The sequence below is a fragment of the Festucalex cinctus genome, chromosome 2 (assembly GCF_051991245.1).
Source record: "Festucalex cinctus isolate MCC-2025b chromosome 2, RoL_Fcin_1.0, whole genome shotgun sequence".
NCBI classification, from domain to species: domain Eukaryota; kingdom Metazoa; phylum Chordata; class Actinopteri; order Syngnathiformes; family Syngnathidae; genus Festucalex; species Festucalex cinctus.
This window is the reverse complement of record NC_135412.1, coordinates 9,493,710-9,516,297: the sequence shown is the minus strand read 5'-3', so window position 1 is coordinate 9,516,297 and position 22,588 is coordinate 9,493,710. Positions and strand designations below refer to the sequence as shown.

Genomic DNA, 22,588 nt, shown 5'->3' with positions numbered 1-22,588 from the left:
ACAGCACAGTACTGGAAACGGGAAACTACTACATATTTCCAGTACATAAGATTTTTTTAATAAAGTGAATTTGAAAAATTCAATCAATATTGATTTTTATTGTTCAATTGTTTTATTGTTCATGCTTGTGGGTTCATTGTCAAAACAGTAAGTGATCCTCATGATTTGCCCTGGTGTTAAACTGCTGCACCCCCCCCCCATCGGTCTCTTGTACTCGTTGGAGTCACGAGTACTCGAGTACTTGAAAAAAGGCTCGTATCGGCCCGATAACGATACCTGGTATCGGTACTCGCCCATCCCTAATTCTTATTCCTATGCATGTTCGAGAGAAAAAAAAATCTCACACACACGTTCATGAACACAAACCCCAAACCCAAAAAATGAATATACAGTGTAAATGGCTGAATAAATGTGTATTATCAGCAAGAATACTTACAAAATGAAAACAAATATTTTCTTAAATGAATAACTGCATACACTCAATAATAATTAACAATATACATATCATACACAACATACTCACAGTCGTTTTTGCCATGGATCATAATATAAACCTTACACCATGTATTAACATTGTTTTTGAGGCAGTTTAGGTTAGAACTGAAACTCAAACGAGAGGGAATGTAAAATATCTGGCTACGGCACAGTGCATGATTATTATATAAACATACTTAGAAAATATATCAGTGCGAATATGGCTTATAAAATGGCACCTAACAGAGCCAAGTGGAAAGCGCTCACTGAAGTGGTTGCTGGAAACTCTTAATACTTATCAAAACGATAACACTTAAACATCATATCCTTAGGAAAATGCTGGTTCCTCAGAACAGTGTGACATCACAGGCCTTTCCTCCTCCTCTTCCTTCTTCTGTTTTGCGTTCTCCTCTGATGATGGATGCTTGAGAGCGCTGTGTCAGTTTAAGCGCAATATTGCCACGCACTGAACTCCAGAAGCATTGTCAATGTAAACAGGCGTACTCTTGCGATATCATCACAACTTGCTATTTCAAACATCCACTCAAGGCTGATAGCCGTAATAACTGTCTTCTGGAGAGGGACAGAAAGACACATAGTTGCTACAAGTGAGTAAGGTTTAAACTACACAGACATATTATGAACAAGACATTATAACAAAAGTGTGTCTGTCCAGACGGCTTAGCACAATACAACTAAATCAACAAAAAAGCAACAATAATGATAAAAACAAAGTAGTATTGAATGTAAACCAGCAAAGTGAGCTGTGTTTATTTTTATTTTTTTAATGTAACAAGGTAACAGATTATTTTTGGTGGCATAAAGGTTAGCACGTCTGTCTCACACACTTTTAAGGTTCAAAAACACTCACCCGTTTGCTGAGGAGTTCTGTGGCAGCCTCCACTGCTGTCACACGTTCCGGTTGGTCCGACCTCTCCCGGCTGGCCAGGAGTTCCGGGAATTCCATGTGGGCCTGGCTTTCCATTTTCTCCTTTGCGCCCCGAGTTTCCAGTCTTGGACTCGCCCGGGGGACCTGTGGATAACATGCACAATACGCATATGCATTGCAAGTTGTTGGAAAGTGCACGGATAAGTCTTATTGATTAGTTCTATACGGTTGTTGCCACCATTAATATCACTTGGGGGTCAGCTAATTAATTTACAACTTCCTCCCGCATTCGTAAAGCAAGAATGTTAATAGAAGACTAAATTGTCCTTAGGTGTGGATGCTTGTTTTTCTATATGTGGCTTGCAATTGACTAACAACCAGGAGGATTGTTGGAAAGGTACCTGCATGGCCTTTGACCCCAGGGGTTCCCTGTACATTAGCCCCAGCATCACCTTTATCCCCTGGTAGTCCTGACCTTCCTGCAGAGGACACAAATGTTCATGAAAATAAATACTGTGACATTTACTGCATATTCTGAACAACTCAAGAAGAAGTTCACATCTGAGTCGGAATGACCTTGTTCTCCAGGATAGCCGGGCTTGCCAGGTCTCCCTCGGGGGCCAATATTTCCCTGGTTGCCCCTGGAGCCCGGTGGACCCCTGGAACCCGGGACCCCCGGCTCCCCTGGAGGCCCCACGGGCTCCTCCGCAGGAGCTGGTTTCCGCCTCATGTCATCGATAAACAAATCCAACTTCCTCACCTCCTCTGACAAATGAACACACATTCAAATCATCAAGTCATGTTCATGTGGAAAGTGTTTTGATAAAATATTATCCTATAACAGTGGAACCTTTTAAAAATAAAGTTTTGGGTTTTTTTTCCATAAGAAACAAGTGGAGACAAATAATGCATTTCCCCCCCCAAATTTAAAACCGTTCTCAGGTGTCCTTATAACATATCTGTGTCAAGCTTTTGTCAAAATACCACAAAAATCAAGAATTACATCTTACTTTACACATCTTTTTTTAAAGCCATGCTGAAATTAGCCTGTTTTGAGAGGGTGGTCCTGTGAAACATTGCTCACCCCTCCGCCTTCACCGCAGGGTCAACAAGTAAAGCTTTTGTTACCGTGACAACCACGGTGGACCTACTGTACATGAGCTACGGAAACTGAAGTCCAAAAGTTAACACCCATAAAAGCATCGATTGTATTTTCCCTCGTAGAGTCAGCACTTCATCACCAAGCTTCCAATTTACATTTGTCAATAATAAACACAAATACCTGACTGGGCGGGTTGAACAGAAAAAAAAACCTGGTGGAATTTAAATTATTATTATTTTTGTTAATATGATTGTTTTTATATTATCATGATAGAGTTGCTTTCAAAGAGCTCATACTGTGAACAAGTTGTTCACACGCCTCTGTGACAAGCTGGTAGATCACGGCCATGGACTGAGGTTCCCCCTGTAAAACATGTGAAAAACATCAATTGTATTACATGACTTTTACATTTACATGCAAAAATGCCATCAATAATACAACTATTTTTTAATAGGCTACTGGTTAACGAACAAAATCAGAATACAGTGAACACATATTCATAGTATTACCATCTTGTGGCATCTGAAGGCAATTACAAACTTTTTCCATAAGGTCAATTACTTGAGGAGGGGTTCAGTGTATAACAGTGAAAAATTTCCAAAGATCAACAGAAGAATGTTGAAGGTAAACCCACCCTTTCTCCTTGTTCCCCTTTACTCCCAGGAAGACCCTGTAAGACCAAATATACATCCACGTATAAATATGAAAAGAAGCCAATGACAGCTTTGAATGATTTTGCTGTTTGTTCCTTTGTTCTTACCGTAGCCCCGTTAGCTCCAGTGTAGCCTCTCTCTCCAGTGGGTCCCGGGTGTCCTGGCATGCCTTGGAAACCCTGGACAATAAGTGGTAAATACAGCATTACTTCAACTGAATCTAAAATTTGGGGCAGAAGGCGGACTACACACTACACAAAAAAAATAATAATAATAAAAAAATCTTGTCTTACTAGTAGTACTAATATTCATGACTTCATTATTATGCACATATTGTAACTTTCAATCATTTTGCTATAGGCCAACATTGGAATCAAAATACACACGTACTCATAATGTATCCACACATCCTTTTAAAGTAAAACTCGAACTTACCCTTGATCCAGTGGGGCCGGGGGGACCCATGTTGCCTTCACCACCTCGGATGCCCTGTGAGACAGCAACATGAGGACAAGAAGATTCTTCAACATTTACAGTTTTGTTACCGGTCATCTCACCATGGGCCCTGGCGGACCCACTTCGCCTTTTGGGCCTGGAGGGCCTGGTACACCCTACAGATATATGACACACAAGAGAACAAGACGTTCCAAGACGACCTCCAACGTTCCATCGGGGCTTCCGTCGTCTATGACGATAATCTCGTAGTTGTAACCACTGAAAATACAAGTTTAAAAAAAAGTCAAGCAATCCAGAGTACCTTAACATTTAATTTGTATGCGGAATAGTCTCAACCTAATAACATAAAAACTAGTGGCCCCGCTAGGTTGAATGACACCTCATCACTGAGTCGTTTAGCAGTAAGCTCTTAGCCGTGCAGCTCTGCTGGTTCGTCTGAACTCACCTTTCTTCGAAATATTTCACCAAAAGCCACACAATCAAAGGGAGATTTTCCCTTTCGTTATAGGTGGGCAACAGCACCGAATATTTATCGCCTTCCTCTGGCTTTGCTTGTAAAGTCTTCCTGGCTGACATGGTGACGTCCAAGTCGCTGCGCTCACGCGGCTACTAAAGTTAGCTATGCTGAACGAAGTTTCAAACTACTTCCGGTTTAGTAATTTCAGACTAATATACTGCGATGTTAAAGGCGGATGTTTTTAGCTTGCAGCTTAGACTAAGTCTGTGGACCTGTAATTACTTGCTGCTAAATTGGACAAACTGTCAGCAAAGTAGCAAACCGTATACATCAACGCCATTAATTCTACTATGCTGAAACAGTTTCGCTTCAAACCAGAAGCGGAACCCAGTAGAAACGTCGGTGTGCTATAAAAATGAAAAATACAGCACAGTACTGGAAACGGGAAACTACTACATATTTCCAGTACATAAGATTTTTTTAATAAAGTGAATTTGAAAAATTCAATCAATATTGATTTTTATTGTTCAATTGTTTTATTGTTCATGCTTGTGGGTTCATTGTCAAAACAGTAAGTGATCCTCATGATTTGCCCTGGTGTTAAACTGCTGCACCCCCCCCCCATCGGTCTCTTGTACTCGTTGGAGTCACGAGTACTCGAGTACTTGAAAAAAGGCTCGTATCGGCCCGATAACGATACCTGGTATCGGTACTCGCCCATCCCTAATTCTTATTCCTATGCATGTTCGAGAGAAAAAAAAATCTCACACACACGTTCATGAACACAAACCCCAAACCCAAAAAATGAATATACAGTGTAAATGGCTGAATAAATGTGTATTATCAGCAAGAATACTTACAAAATGAAAACAAATATTTTCTTAAATGAATAACTGCATACACTCAATAATAATTAACAATATACATATCATACACAACATACTCACAGTCGTTTTTGCCATGGATCATAATATAAACCTTACACCATGTATTAACATTGTTTTTGAGGCAGTTTAGGTTAGAACTGAAACTCAAACGAGAGGGAATGTAAAATATCTGGCTACGGCACAGTGCATGATTATTATATAAACATACTTAGAAAATATATCAGTGCGAATATGGCTTATAAAATGGCACCTAACAGAGCCAAGTGGAAAGCGCTCACTGAAGTGGTTGCTGGAAACTCTTAATACTTATCAAAACGATAACACTTAAACATCATATCCTTAGGAAAATGCTGGTTCCTCAGAACAGTGTGACATCACAGGCCTTTCCTCCTCCTCTTCCTTCTTCTGTTTTGCGTTCTCCTCTGATGATGGATGCTTGAGAGCGCTGTGTCAGTTTAAGCGCAATATTGCCACGCACTGAACTCCAGAAGCATTGTCAATGTAAACAGGCGTACTCTTGCGATATCATCACAACTTGCTATTTCAAACATCCACTCAAGGCTGATAGCCGTAATAACTGTCTTCTGGAGAGGGACAGAAAGACACATAGTTGCTACAAGTGAGTAAGGTTTAAACTACACAGACATATTATGAACAAGACATTATAACAAAAGTGTGTCTGTCCAGACGGCTTAGCACAATACAACTAAATCAACAAAAAAGCAACAATAATGATAAAAACAAAGTAGTATTGAATGTAAACCAGCAAAGTGAGCTGTGTTTATTTTTATTTTTTTAATGTAACAAGGTAACAGATTATTTTTGGTGGCATAAAGGTTAGCACGTCTGTCTCACACACTTTTAAGGTTCAAAAACACTCACCCGTTTGCTGAGGAGTTCTGTGGCAGCCTCCACTGCTGTCACACGTTCCGGTTGGTCCGACCTCTCCCGGCTGGCCAGGAGTTCCGGGAATTCCATGTGGGCCTGGCTTTCCATTTTCTCCTTTGCGCCCCGAGTTTCCAGTCTTGGACTCGCCCGGGGGACCTGTGGATAACATGCACAATACGCATATGCATTGCAAGTTGTTGGAAAGTGCACGGATAAGTCTTATTGATTAGTTCTATACGGTTGTTGCCACCATTAATATCACTTGGGGGTCAGCTAATTAATTTACAACTTCCTCCCGCATTCGTAAAGCAAGAATGTTAATAGAAGACTAAATTGTCCTTAGGTGTGGATGCTTGTTTTTCTATATGTGGCTTGCAATTGACTAACAACCAGGAGGATTGTTGGAAAGGTACCTGCATGGCCTTTGACCCCAGGGGTTCCCTGTACATTAGCCCCAGCATCACCTTTATCCCCTGGTAGTCCTGACCTTCCTGCAGAGGACACAAATGTTCATGAAAATAAATACTGTGACATTTACTGCATATTCTGAACAACTCAAGAAGAAGTTCACATCTGAGTCGGAATGACCTTGTTCTCCAGGATAGCCGGGCTTGCCAGGTCTCCCTCGGGGGCCAATATTTCCCTGGTTGCCCCTGGAGCCCGGTGGACCCCTGGAACCCGGGACCCCCGGCTCCCCTGGAGGCCCCACGGGCTCCTCCGCAGGAGCTGGTTTCCGCCTCATGTCATCGATAAACAAATCCAACTTCCTCACCTCCTCTGACAAATGAACACACATTCAAATCATCAAGTCATGTTCATGTGGAAAGTGTTTTGATAAAATATTATCCTATAACAGTGGAACCTTTTAAAAATAAAGTTTTGGGTTTTTTTTCCATAAGAAACAAGTGGAGACAAATAATGCATTTCCCCCCCCAAATTTAAAACCGTTCTCAGGTGTCCTTATAACATATCTGTGTCAAGCTTTTGTCAAAATACCACAAAAATCAAGAATTACATCTTACTTTACACATCTTTTTTTAAAGCCATGCTGAAATTAGCCTGTTTTGAGAGGGTGGTCCTGTGAAACATTGCTCACCCCTCCGCCTTCACCGCAGGGTCAACAAGTAAAGCTTTTGTTACCGTGACAACCACGGTGGACCTACTGTACATGAGCTACGGAAACTGAAGTCCAAAAGTTAACACCCATAAAAGCATCGATTGTATTTTCCCTCGTAGAGTCAGCACTTCATCACCAAGCTTCCAATTTACATTTGTCAATAATAAACACAAATACCTGACTGGGCGGGTTGAACAGAAAAAAAAACCTGGTGGAATTTAAATTATTATTATTTTTGTTAATATGATTGTTTTTATATTATCATGATAGAGTTGCTTTCAAAGAGCTCATACTGTGAACAAGTTGTTCACACGCCTCTGTGACAAGCTGGTAGATCACGGCCATGGACTGAGGTTCCCCCTGTAAAACATGTGAAAAACATCAATTGTATTACATGACTTTTACATTTACATGCAAAAATGCCATCAATAATACAACTATTTTTTAATAGGCTACTGGTTAACGAACAAAATCAGAATACAGTGAACACATATTCATAGTATTACCATCTTGTGGCATCTGAAGGCAATTACAAACTTTTTCCATAAGGTCAATTACTTGAGGAGGGGTTCAGTGTATAACAGTGAAAAATTTCCAAAGATCAACAGAAGAATGTTGAAGGTAAACCCACCCTTTCTCCTTGTTCCCCTTTACTCCCAGGAAGACCCTGTAAGACCAAATATACATCCACGTATAAATATGAAAAGAAGCCAATGACAGCTTTGAATGATTTTGCTGTTTGTTCCTTTGTTCTTACCGTAGCCCCGTTAGCTCCAGTGTAGCCTCTCTCTCCAGTGGGTCCCGGGTGTCCTGGCATGCCTTGGAAACCCTGGACAATAAGTGGTAAATACAGCATTACTTCAACTGAATCTAAAATTTGGGGCAGAAGGCGGACTACACACTACACAAAAAAAATAATAATAATAAAAAAATCTTGTCTTACTAGTAGTACTAATATTCATGACTTCATTATTATGCACATATTGTAACTTTCAATCATTTTGCTATAGGCCAACATTGGAATCAAAATACACACGTACTCATAATGTATCCACACATCCTTTTAAAGTAAAACTCGAACTTACCCTTGATCCAGTGGGGCCGGGGGGACCCATGTTGCCTTCACCACCTCGGATGCCCTGTGAGACAGCAACATGAGGACAAGAAGATTCTTCAACATTTACAGTTTTGTTACCGGTCATCTCACCATGGGCCCTGGCGGACCCACTTCGCCTTTTGGGCCTGGAGGGCCTGGTACACCCTACAGATATATGACACACAAGAGAACAAGACGTGAGTGGGAATTGATGGTTTCAGGCTTTTTGACATAATGACGGATGAGCAAATATCACCTGAAGTCCAACTCTTCCAGGATCTCCCTTTTCTCCTCTTTCGCCAGGTGGACCCTAAGAGGAGGAATGTGGTTGATGGTTGTTTTTCAGCCATGCTATGGAAAATTGAGCTTGCTCTCTGATTGATCTACCATTCAGTATTAAATAGATCTAGTTTATTTATGTATGCTGATGATTCTACTGTTCCACACTATTAGTGTTAATTTCGTCAACAAAAACTAAACAAAAATAATTTCGTCAACACACCTTTTTCACCAGACTAAAACTAGACTAGACTAGACTAAAACCCACATTAATAATTAATAATAACTGGGACTAAATCAGTATGCATTTTCGTCAACTAATGAAGACGAATATATCCTTCACTTAATAAAAACTGGACTAAAATCTATGGACATTTCAGTTCATGAACAAAAACGAGACATATATGTGTATATGTATAGTTGCATTCGTATATTTACATATAAATAACGATATATAGTGCTACTGTATGTATTGTGTTTTTTTATATTGTGTTTTTTTGGTCGTGTCGTTTTATGGACCCCAGGAAGATTAGCTTCTGCATTTTGCAAGAGCTAATGGGGATCCAAACAAACCAAACCAAAGCCAAACCAAACCAAATCAAACCAATAAACCCTGTGAACGCCTTATTCACTAAGGATATTGCGCCAATGGTATACGAGCACAAACACAACCACAAAGTTTGACAACTGGGAACAAATTTGCACCTGAATTACCACACATGGCAATGGATTCGCGCCAAGAACACGGCAGTATACAGTAATAACAGTTGCGAGAAATATGACATTATCAGAACGCGAGGTTGGACCAAGGAGGTCCAAAAGTGTTTTCCTCATTAAGCGCCATTAATTAAACAGCGTGAGAGGAATACGACGACGACGTAATTCATTTAATGTCCATAAAATACAAATTATTAGTGCAATCATTTTTATATTTTCAGAGGTTGACGTGGGCATACAGTATGTAGAGATGTGCACGTGGATAGCATAACAGAGTGTTAATGCATCTGTCAGGTGAAAATGATCGCAAAATGTCAAATCAACCAATTATTATTACTTTGAAAAGGTCTAATATCGGCTGAAATAATTGACCGGCCGATTAATCAGTTAGGCCCTAGTTCTTTCCTTTAACTCATTCACTCCCAAAAACGTGTAAAAACGGTTTTAATACTTTGTCATTCACTCCCAAAAACGTGTTTACACATTTTTTTATTTTTTTATTATTTTTTTTTTTTTTATGCAAGAGGTTCATGTCAGCATCTGACATGGAGAGGTGGCTTAAAGCAATTGTAGTAAACACAGCCATCACGTGGCAGCAGAGTATAGGAGATCAGCCAGGGCCATGTTGCAACCAGCTCTGTCAGTGTTTTCACCAGGAATGTGAATATTGATGAAACTTAGCTATATTCTAATGCTAATGGCTGCAAAATGTAAACTGATACAAATATACTTTTTTTTTCCTGATGAAAGAAGTGACTCTAATCTTTTCTTTTTGTAGGTTCCATGTTTTTATAGCAATAGAACACAATGTTCTGTGGGTCTTGCAAAATCTGTCAAAAGGGAGTTTCTTCAATGCAAATGGCTGGGAGTGAATGAGTTAATAAGGTACGTGTAATACCCATGGCAAGGACGGTTACTCACTACTTTCCCTTGCACAGCCATTCCTTGAGGCCCTCGGCTGCCCACTGCTCCAAGACTGCCCTCAAGTCCAGGTTTTCCTGGAGGACCCATTTCACCCTGCAGCACAAAAACAATATTTGTTTCAAAGATGAATGTATGTTTGTGTAAGTAGATAGAATTCATTTGCACATGTGGCTACCAATGTGACTTTGTAGGACATGAACTCCTGTTAGTTTGAAGAAGTAACAGGTAAGACAGTTCTGGGATGTTTGTTTGTTTGTTTGTTTGTTTGTTTGTTTTCAATGAAAACTGCCTCACTTCATTTACCTTGTGGCCTTGTTCACCCTTTTCACCTTTATCACCACGGGGACCAGGCTTGCCCTGGGAAGCAAACAAATACTACAATATCTTGGATTTCTCAGATTCTCTGCATTTATTTAAATTTCTGGTGAAGACGTACCGTCGGACCGGGGGAACCGGAAGCTCCCGGGATGTCGGAGGAGCAGGTACACGAGTAGGCCAGAGGAGGACAACTTTCATCGTCTCTCTGAGACGAACAGACATCAACAAGCCACATCACCCAATCTATATTAGGAAGAACTGAACTGGTGGTGGTCTAACTTAGCAACGAGCGTTATGTTGGTTCAAACACAGAAGAATGACTGACCACTCCGGGCAGGTCGCAGCAGGTGTCCTCTGTAGGCCACGTTGTGTTACACACGATCTCAAACGACTGCAACTGAAACTGGAGAGAAGGCAGAAAAAATAAGCAATGAATGTGACAGATGTCCATAACCATTCAGGGGAGTGAATATCATTCAAGGGTTATGTTTGGAATAAATTCAATGAAAAAAATAAAATAAAAGTACCGCAGCAGAGCCACTTTTGGGTCCTCTGCTCCTCGTCAACTTCCCCAGCATCTCAAAGCCGTCCGTAGGCAGGTTGCCGAGAGGGCGGGCGGGCCTCTCACCCACGCGCTGGCAATCCACGGACAAGGCGACGCCCACCTGGCTGACAGACAGGTGCACCTGCCAATCACAGAAGTAGAAATGCTTACGTTATTTTTAATTTCTTCTCAATATTGTTTTAAACCAGCTCTACATGGTGCTGCAATCAACAACCTTTCTTCCACTTATTTTGAGAAACTAAAGTGGCCAAATACAACCAAATTTACATATAAAGGACCAATTAATATGATTACGTCTTCAATCACCGAACTATATAGTACAAACAAAAATGATCACTTTAGTCTTCAAAGGCAGTATGGGACTACTAACGGAGGTTTGATGTTTGACACAACAGACTCAGTCCTTGATATTTCAAATCATCACACGTAAAGTGCACAAACTATGAATAAAACATTACAAAAAAAAAAAAAAAAAACTTTTTCATGTTTGTATACAAATAGTGGGGTCTCTCGAGTGCCTGTCTACCCTTCAAGAGAGAAATTAAACAACCAAATCTTTCTCTGCTGATTTCTGAGAAAATATGCGAGTGTGGCATTGTGAACTTTGACCCCTGTTAAAATTAACATAATAACAAACCCCACACAGAGTTTTGAGATCGGCTGGCCAAAGTTCCAGAGTGAAAGAATGTCAATGCCGAAAGCAAGCAAGCTATGCTGCCTTGTGGGCACGATTAGCATTCATGTTTGTAATAAGTTTTTGCTGATGTCATGCGGCACACCACAACATTAACTGACAAGTGTATTTTGGTGGCTTCACACACCAGTGATAATAAGCAATGGAATCTCTAAGAGTGCTTGAATTAAGTGAGATAACGGTGTTAGCATCTTAACACCTAATTGGCAATAGCATAATCACAACAATTCATGTCACTTCCTCCAATCCATGTGAATCATACAACATTCATACAACACATTTGAAATTGTGGAAAAAATACAGAACACTGTTCATCTCATTAGTTTTGTATCACATTTACATACGTTTTGAGTCACATTTGCTCACCTTGTGAAAACTACCGTAGAACAGCCTGTGAACCTGCGGCTGGTCAAAGGTCAACTCTTGCACTTCGCCTCTGTAATCCAGACTTAAGTACACCAGCCGTTTGGTCAAAGCTAGTTTGAAAGGGCAAAATGGCACTAATATGAAACAGTGAACATCTTACTTATTTACAAAGATGATGATGTGGGTGCATCAAAGCTTTTAACGTGATGTTGGAATATCTTTTTGCATACTGGCGATTCTAAAGTGAAGATCTTAAATTAAATACTTATTGGCTAGAGTTGGGTCATGTGTACATTTAAAAAAAGACTATAGTACGATAATTATTAGATTAGTTGTCATTACAATGTTTTCATGACCTTCCATTCATGTTTAAAGGCACCACAATTTAAAAAAAAAAACAAGAAGTTACTCCTCTCAAAGCTAGTGAACCTCAATAATTGTTATTGCCAATGATAGTATATGTGTCCTACTATTTAATCAAAGCGACTGTAAAACTTTCATTTAAACAACAAACAAATATTTTGTACAGTAATGTTGACGACCGAGTCCCTTGAGGAATCTTGTGCAGTCTAATAACAACAAATGATGAAGAACTCACGGTCCAGCACCACTCCCATCTTGGGCTGGAAATCATTATCTGTGAGCTGCCAGAGGGCGAAGGGCTCTCTGGGCGTTTCCTGCAGCAGGCGGAAGGCGATGCTGATGGTGTGCTCGGGAGAGAAGCCTACGGGATGGATAAATCTAGCGGGAGAGAGAGGCTGAATGAAAAGGAAGCATTTAAACTCTACAAGTCACACAAAACCGAACAAACTGACTAGAAATTGACCAGAAACCCGCAACGGATTGCGTTGGAGCCAAGAGGCTCGAGTGATAGCAGATATACAGAATTGGAAGATGGTGTCTCACTTGGTGCTTTGCGTCAGCTGAATGTCTCTGTACAAAGTGTAGGCGGGAAGCGTGTTGAAGACAAAAGGCTCGGCGGCGACCCCGTCCACAGACGAGTGGGCTTTCGGAGTGAGGCCAAATGCTCCCATCATGTCAAAGCCTGGACATGCAGACGCAATTCAACAAGGTGTGGGACTTTGTGGGAATGACAACATTCTTTTCAAGGAGTGTTTTGATGACAGCATGTCTTACCTTTAACAATGCTGTTTCTGATGGTGACTTCGGGACAAACTATGACAAAAGAGGGCATCTTAATTTCCCTTATGGGATTAATAAATTATCCATCTATGTATTACAATGTTGAGAAATTAAACCATATAGACATTTTTTGGGATATAAAAGACAGATTAAGCCATCAATAATAATAAACATGAACAAGAATACGCTCACCTTCATTATGAATTGGGTACAGTTGAGGGTTGACAGGAATTTTTTCTGGGGCCTGAGCTGTGAAAGAAAGAAAAAAAAAGCAACAATGTTCAATCACTAAGTATGAAAGTCTAATATTATCTTTGTCAAGTCTTGAAATAAACTCACACATGCTGTTACATGCAATGCTGAAATGCTCTCACATACAGTAGACAACCACCAGTTTGAGGGACATTTGGTACCAGGCCACACAAAAAATTACATCCCGATCGAGAATATACGTCATCACCCCCGCACTCTTGGTGAATAGTTTCTGATCAGAAATACACGTCAGTGTATAATGAATAATGAATATAATGACAGAAAAATTCTTCAGTCCTGTTTGATAGCATTTCAGCCGAGCACGTGAGAGCAGTTCTGCGTATGCGAGAACGTTTCAGTCCCGTCTGAGGTCCATCCAATTACCGGTCGTCGGTCAGACAATTTAATAGACTGATATTTGCACATTGACAAAAATCTGCCAATTTTTCAGTTTAAAAAAAAATTTTTTTTACATATTACAATACAATTCAAAGATGACATTCAAACATGACATTGCACCCAAAAAGTGGGCTTTTTTTTCCTTTTTTTTTTTTTTACCGATTCTGCTCATTTTCTTTTTTTAAACACATTAACACAATACAACATAAGACAATGAGAATTCAAACATTCCCTCACAATTTCTTCATGATTTTTCTCTCTGTTGTAAAGTTAAACAAATACAAAAGGACAAAGTATTGCAAAACAGTCATATGTTTTACGAGTAATTTATATTGTTATTGTTGTAAGCATAAAAAGAAAAAAAAAAGAAAAAAAACATGCCAAATATTGAAATTGGCATCAGACTAAAAAAAAAAATCCATATTGGGCCCTATTGTCAGCGAATAATTTTTCAGTAGTAAATGATTAAACATTTTTAAAAATTTCGAACATGTATGAAAATGACATAAGAAAAGAACAACTACACAATCAAAATTAAAGTAACACATGGAATTTAAAATGAAATCTGATTGTATTGCAATGTTGTGTGTTGCATGTGACGTAATCCTGAATTTTGTCCCCATGTATCCTTCATACAGATGCATCAATATAAGATACTACAGCTGCTATTGTGCTTATCATATGGCAAAGACGTGTGCCAGCATCATGAAGAACACACGCCAGCTCTAGGTGTTAAGTGCGATCACCTCAGACCTGTTGGATGCAGAATGGAGACGGCAGCACCCTCTGCTGATCCCAGAATTGAGTGCACACTGATGCGGTACAGCGTCTCCGCTTGTAGTCCCGTGAAACACTGAGTACTGCTGGACTCGTCCACTCTTTCTTCCATACGCACTTTGTCTGCACACAAGAAACATATCACACAAACGGGTTAAATACATTTCTGATAAGTTTGAGGCAAGATATCAAACAATACGATTCCACCAAAAATGACCTTTGACGGACTGTATGACAATACGGTAGCCGTCGACAACTGAGAGGGGTCGCCAAGAAACACAGATACTGGAGTGGTCTGACCGCACAACGCTCACGCTGCTTACTCGCAGACTGGCTGCAGAGAGACAGAAAGACAATCAACATAGGTAATTAACAATTGATCACAATAAGTTAAGCAAAGATAAAAACAGAATAAAAACTATGATGAACAGAACTACCTTAGAGCTTATTCAAGTTTATGCATTATAAGTCCCAAATATTTCGTTTTGACCAACTGACTGTCCAATGAAAGAGAAACAATTCTATAGCATTTCAACAATGCCGTTGATTTAAAAAAATAACTGAATAACTAAATAAATAAATAATTTCATGATTTTTTTTTGTTGAAGATCTACTGATAGGGTATTACTGACAAGTTTTTTTTTTTCTTAACTCTTTGACTGCCAAAAACGTTTAATAACGATTAGTAAAATCACGATGTATGCTGCCATAAACGTGAGATGACGTCATCTGTTTTTTTTGTTTGTTTTTTTTTTTGCTTCAACGGGTGGAGCAGCGTCTGAATGTAGCGCTGCCGGGTCAATGGGTTTTGGAATCAAACACACCACCTAACTATGGCCAGCAGATGGCATTATTGTGTCTCTTTTCAATGGGCTGCTGGTGTATGGAATTACAATGAAATGTGACGGAATCTGATGAATGCTTGTAATCGGCGAAATGGCACTGTGGGGATTTTTTTGTTGTTTGTTTTCCTAACGTGTGGCAGTAAAAGAGTTAAATCTGCTGATTTTATATATGATGTATGAATGTACTTTTTTGCTACCGGACGCCCTGAATTCCCCCTTTGGGGATAAATGAATTACTCATCCATCCATCCATCCATCCATCCATCCATCCATCCATCCATCCATCCATCCATCCATCCATCCATCCATCCATCCATCCAATTAGCCCTAGCGCCCCCTAGCAGCACAAATGTAATGTGTGTGAGGGCAATCTCAAATGCTTTGGTCAGTAAAGTTAGACTTTGTGCTTATTTTGAATGTTTTAATATTAAGGACGCAGATTGAAAGACAGGCAAATAAATAAATAAATAATGATTTTTTTGTATTCAGTCTCATTAATCATCCATCCATCATCTGAACCGCTTATCCTCACGAAGGTCGTGGGCAGGGCCGCAGGCTACAGGCGAGCTCGGCGGTCGCCTAGGGCGCCATCTTGTGGAGGGGGCGCCAAATTGCAGAAAGGAAAAAAAAGAAAATTTTAAAAACACAAACACAAAAAGCCCTCCCCCCCTCTCGTGTTTTCTAGCATAAAATGTTATATAGCAAATATATTTTATTGAGTTCCTTTTTTTTTTTATTACTTCTATTTCAAATAAATGACTGTGAGTTCACGACCTGCTGTCCTGGCGCCCTGAACCTGACCCGCTGCTGCCGCTTACAATGAATGAAAGGTAGGGGGAGGGGTCGTATATCATCTCAGAGTGTAGTGGCAGCACTTTAGAAAGATAGATAGATGGTTGGCACACTTGTGTTGTTTATACATTGACATCGACAACAATGAAAAGGTCCAAGCCTTCAAGTGCTGCATTAAGAAAGCGGCGAAAGGAGGAGGAGGAAAAACGGGCCCAGGGTAGAGGTATGTATGTCAGTCAATCATCATTGTTTATAAAATAAACACGAAAATAGCGTTAGCTTCTTAGCTTGCTTGTAACTTGTTTACTGCACCATTACATCCATGCTAGTAGCTACTTTGCACACAAGAGTGGGGCAACGCTTGCTGAGTTTAAACTAAAACAGCCAGTAAGTCCAGATACCTGCAAATGGATTTGCACAAGTCATTGTTTCACATAACCACATTAATTTATTAATTTATTGAAAATAAGAATTATGTGCTGGTTTAATGTAAACATCGATATAGTAAATGCATTTTTTTTTAACTAGATGCGCTGAGAAAATATTTGCAGCCACAACAAGCACCTGCAGAAGCTGTGGTAAACAATCCTTCAGTGTCATCTTCACCAAAGCCTACTGAATGTAAGTGCATGGATGGTGCATTTAATACAAACAGCCATAATTTCTGACATTGTATTCTATCATAATGCAAATGGATTTGTTTTCCCTGCTTTAACACCAAAATAATTTGAAGTGATGTATTTTGTTTAATGTACAGCTGAAGCAACAGCCAGTCAAGCACCAATCAGCAGTACTTTGAGTGACACAAAGCTCGATCTTCTTGATCCAGGTGACTATTTCAGTTATATCAGCTATTGCTGCATCATGTACAGTGCTCAGCATATATGAGTATACCCCCTTTGAAAAATTTAAAGATTTTGTTCAATATCTCCCCGCGACCCTTGTGAGGAATAAGCGGTCAAGAAAATGGATGGATGGATGGATGGATGTTCAATATCTCAATAAACATAAGAACAATTTCCAAAATATTGACAAAATGTTTTCTGTAGAATACACACTTGACTCACAACATGAAAGTAAGGTTGTAATAGGATGCATAGATTACAAAATCTTCAATTTAATCAAATTAACTAATGCAAAAAAAAAAAAAAAAGCAACCCACAACAAAAACGACTACATCTAGTATTTTCTATGAGCTCCATGACTGTTATGGGTAGCAACATGTCTGCTAGGCCTGGAATTAACAAGCCTTTTTCTCGGGGTCTACTTATTTGTGCAATATGTACTCTAATAAATTAAAAAAAAAAAAAAAAAAACTCTTAGCAGAGATGCAGTCATTTCTTACCTGGCCAAAATCCAATATGTCAAGCATGGAACTTTTAGTTTTTCTAGAGGAGAAAAAACTTAGAGAAATCTATCCCAACATGTGGGTAGCACTCAGTGTGGCCGCTACCATACCAGTGACTGTAGCATCAGCTGAGAGATGCTTTTCCAAGCTTAAACTAATAAAAAACTATTTAAGGTCTACCATGTCACAAGAACGGCTAACTAGACTGGCACTTATCAGCATCAATCAAGAAGTATCCAGGCAGCTATCCTTTGACGCACCAATTGATGCCTTTGCTGCAAGGAGGTCCCGGCGTGCACTATTTTAAGTATTTGCCGTTATGTTCCTAAGTTATTTAGTGAAGTTTTTTTGCACACTATTCACATTATCTGTGAATCACCTTTTTGCCAAAGTTTTACGATATATCAAAGTTTGTATATTGATACATTTACTATTTTTTGTATCTTACACAATTATTAATGTACATAGTGAAAACATTTTGAGGTTTTAAATACTGTCATTTTGCAAAAATTGCAATAAAAAGTTGCATTGCATTGTACTTCTGTTATTTTTCTTATTTTTATTTGTTTGTGGAATTGGTATTTATTGTGTGGTGTGCTATTAAATATAATATATCTATAATTTTTTTTGTGTGTGTTTTTTTTTAATGGGATTTGGGGGGGCTACCATGTACATTTTCGCCTAGGGTACCAAATCATGTAGGGCCGGCCCTGGTCGTGGGCATGCTGCAGCCTGTCCCAGCTGTCTTATTAACGGCAAAATCACTGTATAGTGATTAAAGTGAGTAAAGTCAAATCACTGAACAGCAATCATGACTTGATTTGCAAATACCCAATTGTGTGTTTGACTTACTAGTTTTGCCTTGTGCTGAACCACTGCCTCCTTCTTTATTGCGGTATTCAGCAGTGACCAGGATGCTGTATCGTGTGTCTGGCTGTAACGAGTCCAGCACCACGTGCTTTTCGCCACCAGGGACCGACACCTGAACGCAACAAAGCACCACTCAGATCCACTGAGCAAGCAAAAAAAGCACCTATGAGAGGTGGCACTTACAGCGTTGTCCTGGTTCTCAGCCCCTGTCAGTGCACTGTAAGAGACGCGATACTGCAAGACATGAGCGTTGGGCGGAACCCAGCTGACCAGCATGCTGACCGGCGTCTCCTCGGAGACGGACACACTGGATGGACCCCCGCCAGAAACTACAGGGAAGAGACAGCGAGCAAAGAAGGAATGTTATCAATAGAGCAACTAATTAATTCAACACCAATGAGGTGCCGCAAACAAAGCTGAAATTTGACTTATTGAGGAAAATGTACTTTTTAATGGCTTTTACAGTGAATACTCGCTATTCACAGGGGATAGGGCCTAACCCTCTTGCGTACTGGAAAAGAAATCTGGGACTTATGGAATCCACAAGATGGTGGAAAAGAACCTTTTGGCTACAGTATGTGGCCTGTTTAAATTAAGCTGTTTAAATTTGCCAATACGTTGGAATTTACAGTATTCGGAACTGGCTCGTGCCCATCATGTGGGAGAAGGAAAAAAATGACATCACTGAAGAGCCGCAAGAGGTTTCAACCAACAATAAAGTTTGCTCACTAGTAACTGCAACTTGCCACTGATGTTTCTCGTATGTCCTTTCTTGAAAGTGAGGGACAAAATTCTTCCCCGTTTTCGTGATGATTAGCCTACTTCAGTAGGACGACCACTCGAAATTATATTCTCGTTGGAGCATTGCGAGAGCGGGCCTGGAGGACCACGGAGCACAACCGAGAACGCTGAAGCCTCCTCGGGCATGAAATTTCTATCTCCAGGAGGCAAAGCCACTGACTGCTACCCATGTCCGCCAAATATGCGCATGCTCGTTGTCAGGCATGCAGCTTGACTGCCAGCCTTTTTGCCATTCAAAAGGCTCACGTTTTAGAAACCTCTCAGAACAAACACAACTTTATTTATCATTGCACATGCGCGAAAGCTGTTTCCAAAGCCGAGCTTCATCTCACGAGACACCCATTTATCGCGATGGTTTACGCGTGCTAACTATCCGCTGTCGGCTACGCAGCTTTGCACCTCTCCGCAAGAAAAACAGGACAAATTACACAGGAATTTAAGACCAAAGCAGTAGAACTAAGGCATTTTATAACTATAATTATTTCAATGATTTTATTTTAGGGCTTGGGCATGCACCGCATTAATAGCTTATTATGACCGCTCGCCACTGATATGTAGTTAAAAAAATAATTTACTGCCCCGACACTGAATTTCTATGGCCAGAGATAAAGGAATATGTGTTTTGTATGTAATAATGTAGTGACTCACGTGTACTATAACGTATAGCCACAGCTTCACTTTGAGCTCCATCTCCGTACAGTGCAGAAAGAGAGATCTGGTATTCTTTGTCATCTTCCACCCCTTCCAGGATGACCCCTTCAGTCTCTCCACTCACCTTCATCTTCACAACCCATAAAGGAAAACACACAATTAATTTAGCATGTTAATGCACTTGAATGTACGGAAGAGGATTAGAGACAGTGAAGAGAGAAAAAAAAAAAGTTTGGCAGGGTTCTCATTTTATTCTCTGTGTTCTCACTTTAAAGTCAGAATTCTCACTTTCAAGTGACAATTCACTTGAAAGTGAGAATTCTGACTTAAAGTATTCTCACTTTAGTTATCAGAATTCTCACTTTAATCTCAGATTCTGACTTGTCAGAATTCAGAATTCTGAGACTAAAGTCAGAATATTGACTTTAAAGTCAGAATTATGAGAATAAAGTGAGAATTCTGACTTCAATGTCAGATTCTAGTAGTACAAATTCTTACTTCAAAGTCAGAATTCTGAGATTAAAATCAGAATTCTGACTTAGGAGTCAGAATTCTCACTTTATTCTCAGAATTCTTTAAAGTCAGAATTCTGACTGAGAATAAAGTCAGAATACTTCCAACCTTTTTTTTTTTTCCTCTTCACTGGCCCTAATCCTCTTCCGTATGAATGCCCCGAAGTCCCTACCTGTCTCAAGTCGCCTCCAGCTAGGGAGATCCACTTGATGAGGTAGGAGATGACATCGTCAGCAGCAGCCTCCCAACGTACGGTGATTTCACTGCCAGAAAAATTGGACACCCTCAAGTCCGAAGGGGAAGGTACTTTCACTGCGAGGGTGATAAATGAAAGTTATTTATCGCATAGCTGGACCTGCAGGCCAGGTGAAAGGTGTCTTACATGTGGTGATGTTACTGGTGAGGGCTGCAGAAAGGCCTTGTGGGTAGCGAGACTGGACCGACACCAGATACCGGGACAGAGAGGACAAGCTCTGCACCAGCACTGAGTTCTGTCCGGTAACCTCCATCTGGAAAGAAAAAAAAAAGTGAAATTACAGTGCAAAACTGGCTTGGTGCCTCTGTGGTTGCCATCAAAATGTATGGAACTGGATATCCTTGGATTGTAATCAGTTCTGTTCCAAATGTGCATAAATGTCCAACATATGAATCGGGAAAACCCATCCTATACAGGCTAATATCAATGTAAAGAATTACTTAACAATATTTCCTAAATATGTTACATTACAGGTGTAAAAATGTGCACTTAAGAGGAGGTCACCTGCTTGACTTCACTGCCATGGTTAGTGCTGTAAGTGATTCTATGCCCGGGGACATCCACGGCTCCAGGCACCCAGCTTACCCTCAGCATACTGTGGGTCACCACTGGAAAGTTGACACTCACAGGCGGGGGGAGAGGAACTAAACAGAGCAGGATGGAGGGGGAAGATAATGGGAATAAAAGTGATGCAGTTAATTTAATTAATACCACCAAAAAGAGGAAATCTCCTCACAATAATCCAACATACCTGAATTCAAATTCAATACAATCTATGCACTTGACTTTTGTTGAAGAGATGACAGTTGTAAGAGTGAAAGCATGAAAGAGCAGAGTACAAGATTTTGAGCTGAGCCAGAAAAGAAAAAGCAGTAGACAATGAAATAAAGAGACAATGGTGTAATACAACAGAAGGAATTAAAAAAAAAAAAAAAAGGAAGTGGATGGACTAGCCTTACGTGTAGTAGCAACAGCAGTGACCGGATCACTGGAATCTTCATCATAGAGAGCATAAAGCGTGACGGAGTAGTCCGTTGCAGGGTGTAAACCAGTCAAATCCAACATTGTCCGCTCTGCACCAAACTTCTCCTACAGCCATATTAAAATAATATAATTCCAAAATACATAATCTTGACTCAATTCTGAAGCATCACTATGCTTTTTGTCGGTAAATTACCAGGATTTGTTTTCATTTACTGTATTTATCAAGGCTGCAATGAAAACAAATTTAGCCTGTGATTTGGAGGGCAGAATTCAAAACAATATTTGCATAGAATGTGGCTGGATAATATGTAATAGTATAATTATCGTCAACGCGTTTATCACCTCAATACCGTTCCGGTTGAAAGCGAAACATATATTAAAATATAAGACATTTTGATCCTTCTATTTCATGATTATAATATTTTTCTTCCATTAAAACCCTGACGTATATTATCTGACACATGAATTGCATGGATAATCCATTAGAGGGCAGTATCACCCAGCTAATGGCTTTTCCAGCGACCTTGCCATATGGCCCCAATAAAGAAAGAGAGACACCTATACTTATTAATAGTGGGAAATGTTCTTTCTCATCATTGGAAATACTAATATGGTTGATATGTCTGTTTATTGTTAGATTTTTGACAGTTATGAATGTACGAATTTAAAGTATTGTGACCGGATGTATCAAAAATAATACAAACCAAAAGTAATGTGAAAAGTTGGTTTAAAAAATAATAATAATAATAATGTTTGTTCATGAGGACACAAATAATCAGAATTTTCTCATATATTTCATGGCTCAGGCTTCATAGGGTTAATGTCATTATTGCAATACTGTTACTATTTTACGGCTAATGACATTTTAATACAGTAAGGTCTGGTTTTCACCTCCTTGGCGTCATCAGGCTCTCCTTGGTTGAGTGCTGAGTAGAGGATCAGGTACTCAGTAGCCCCTGGTGCTGCACCCCAGCTCACTTGTAGTGCGTTGTAAGAGGAAGGTGTCACCTCCAGGTTGCTTGGCATGGAGAGTGGTACTGAAAAATGATTGGAGGTGAAGGCAGGAAAATACACG

General features: G+C 39.9%; 2 protein-coding genes across 3 annotated transcripts in view; both read right to left on the bottom strand.

The window, feature by feature from the left end:
- Positions 1 to 398: 398 nt before the first annotated feature.
- Positions 399 to 4,423, bottom strand: LOC144013622 (uncharacterized). Its single transcript, XM_077512705.1, has 10 exons — positions 4,020 to 4,423; positions 3,676 to 3,832; positions 3,554 to 3,607; positions 3,226 to 3,297; positions 3,100 to 3,135; positions 2,762 to 2,828; positions 1,940 to 2,128; positions 1,765 to 1,842; positions 1,346 to 1,507; positions 399 to 1,047 (listed from the first exon to the last, which is right to left on the bottom strand). Exons 2-10 carry the CDS (start codon positions 3,676 to 3,678, stop codon positions 1,019 to 1,021), a joined length of 690 nt encoding a protein of 229 aa, XP_077368831.1. The 5' UTR covers positions 3,679 to 3,832; positions 4,020 to 4,423; the 3' UTR covers positions 399 to 1,018.
- Positions 4,424 to 4,853: 430 nt separating this feature from the next.
- LOC144013619 (collagen alpha-1(XX) chain-like) overlaps positions 4,854 to 22,588 on the bottom strand; it is a 33,726-nt gene continuing 15,991 nt past the window's right edge. For both annotated transcript variants that reach the window (XM_077512701.1, XM_077512702.1), the window contains 30 exons: positions 22,405 to 22,550; positions 21,489 to 21,618; positions 21,034 to 21,173; positions 20,656 to 20,782; positions 20,446 to 20,585; positions 19,758 to 19,890; positions 18,492 to 18,637; positions 18,291 to 18,420; positions 14,671 to 14,787; positions 14,430 to 14,576; positions 13,218 to 13,274; positions 13,020 to 13,058; positions 12,789 to 12,927; positions 12,481 to 12,623; positions 11,883 to 11,992; positions 10,785 to 10,943; positions 10,583 to 10,660; positions 10,376 to 10,462; positions 10,243 to 10,296; positions 9,937 to 10,032; positions 8,276 to 8,329; positions 8,131 to 8,184; positions 8,009 to 8,062; positions 7,681 to 7,752; positions 7,555 to 7,590; positions 7,217 to 7,283; positions 6,395 to 6,583; positions 6,220 to 6,297; positions 5,801 to 5,962; positions 4,854 to 5,502 (listed from right to left, as the gene is read on the bottom strand). In XM_077512701.1, the coding sequence (XP_077368827.1) occupies positions 5,474 to 5,502; positions 5,801 to 5,962; positions 6,220 to 6,297; positions 6,395 to 6,583; positions 7,217 to 7,283; positions 7,555 to 7,590; positions 7,681 to 7,752; positions 8,009 to 8,062; positions 8,131 to 8,184; positions 8,276 to 8,329; positions 9,937 to 10,032; positions 10,243 to 10,296; positions 10,376 to 10,462; positions 10,583 to 10,660; positions 10,785 to 10,943; positions 11,883 to 11,992; positions 12,481 to 12,623; positions 12,789 to 12,927; positions 13,020 to 13,058; positions 13,218 to 13,274; positions 14,430 to 14,576; positions 14,671 to 14,787; positions 18,291 to 18,420; positions 18,492 to 18,637; positions 19,758 to 19,890; positions 20,446 to 20,585; positions 20,656 to 20,782; positions 21,034 to 21,173; positions 21,489 to 21,618; positions 22,405 to 22,550 (3,113 nt within the window). In that variant the 3' untranslated portion in view covers positions 4,854 to 5,473. The remainder of the gene's footprint in view (positions 5,503 to 5,800; positions 5,963 to 6,219; positions 6,298 to 6,394; positions 6,584 to 7,216; positions 7,284 to 7,554; positions 7,591 to 7,680; positions 7,753 to 8,008; positions 8,063 to 8,130; positions 8,185 to 8,275; positions 8,330 to 9,936; positions 10,033 to 10,242; positions 10,297 to 10,375; positions 10,463 to 10,582; positions 10,661 to 10,784; positions 10,944 to 11,882; positions 11,993 to 12,480; positions 12,624 to 12,788; positions 12,928 to 13,019; positions 13,059 to 13,217; positions 13,275 to 14,429; positions 14,577 to 14,670; positions 14,788 to 18,290; positions 18,421 to 18,491; positions 18,638 to 19,757; positions 19,891 to 20,445; positions 20,586 to 20,655; positions 20,783 to 21,033; positions 21,174 to 21,488; positions 21,619 to 22,404; positions 22,551 to 22,588) is intronic.

What these genes read in the sequence shown, in the direction of transcription:
- LOC144013622 (XM_077512705.1), bottom strand. An exon ending in CGGCTATCCTGGAGAACAAG is followed by an intron (nt 1,843 to 1,939) that starts GTCATTCCGACT and finishes TGTCCTCTGCAG; the next exon opens with GAAGGTCAGGACTACCAGGG. An exon ending in CAGAACTCCTCAGCAAACGG is followed by an intron (nt 1,048 to 1,345) that starts GTGAGTGTTTTT and finishes GTCCCTCTCCAG; the next exon opens with AAGACAGTTATTACGGCTAT.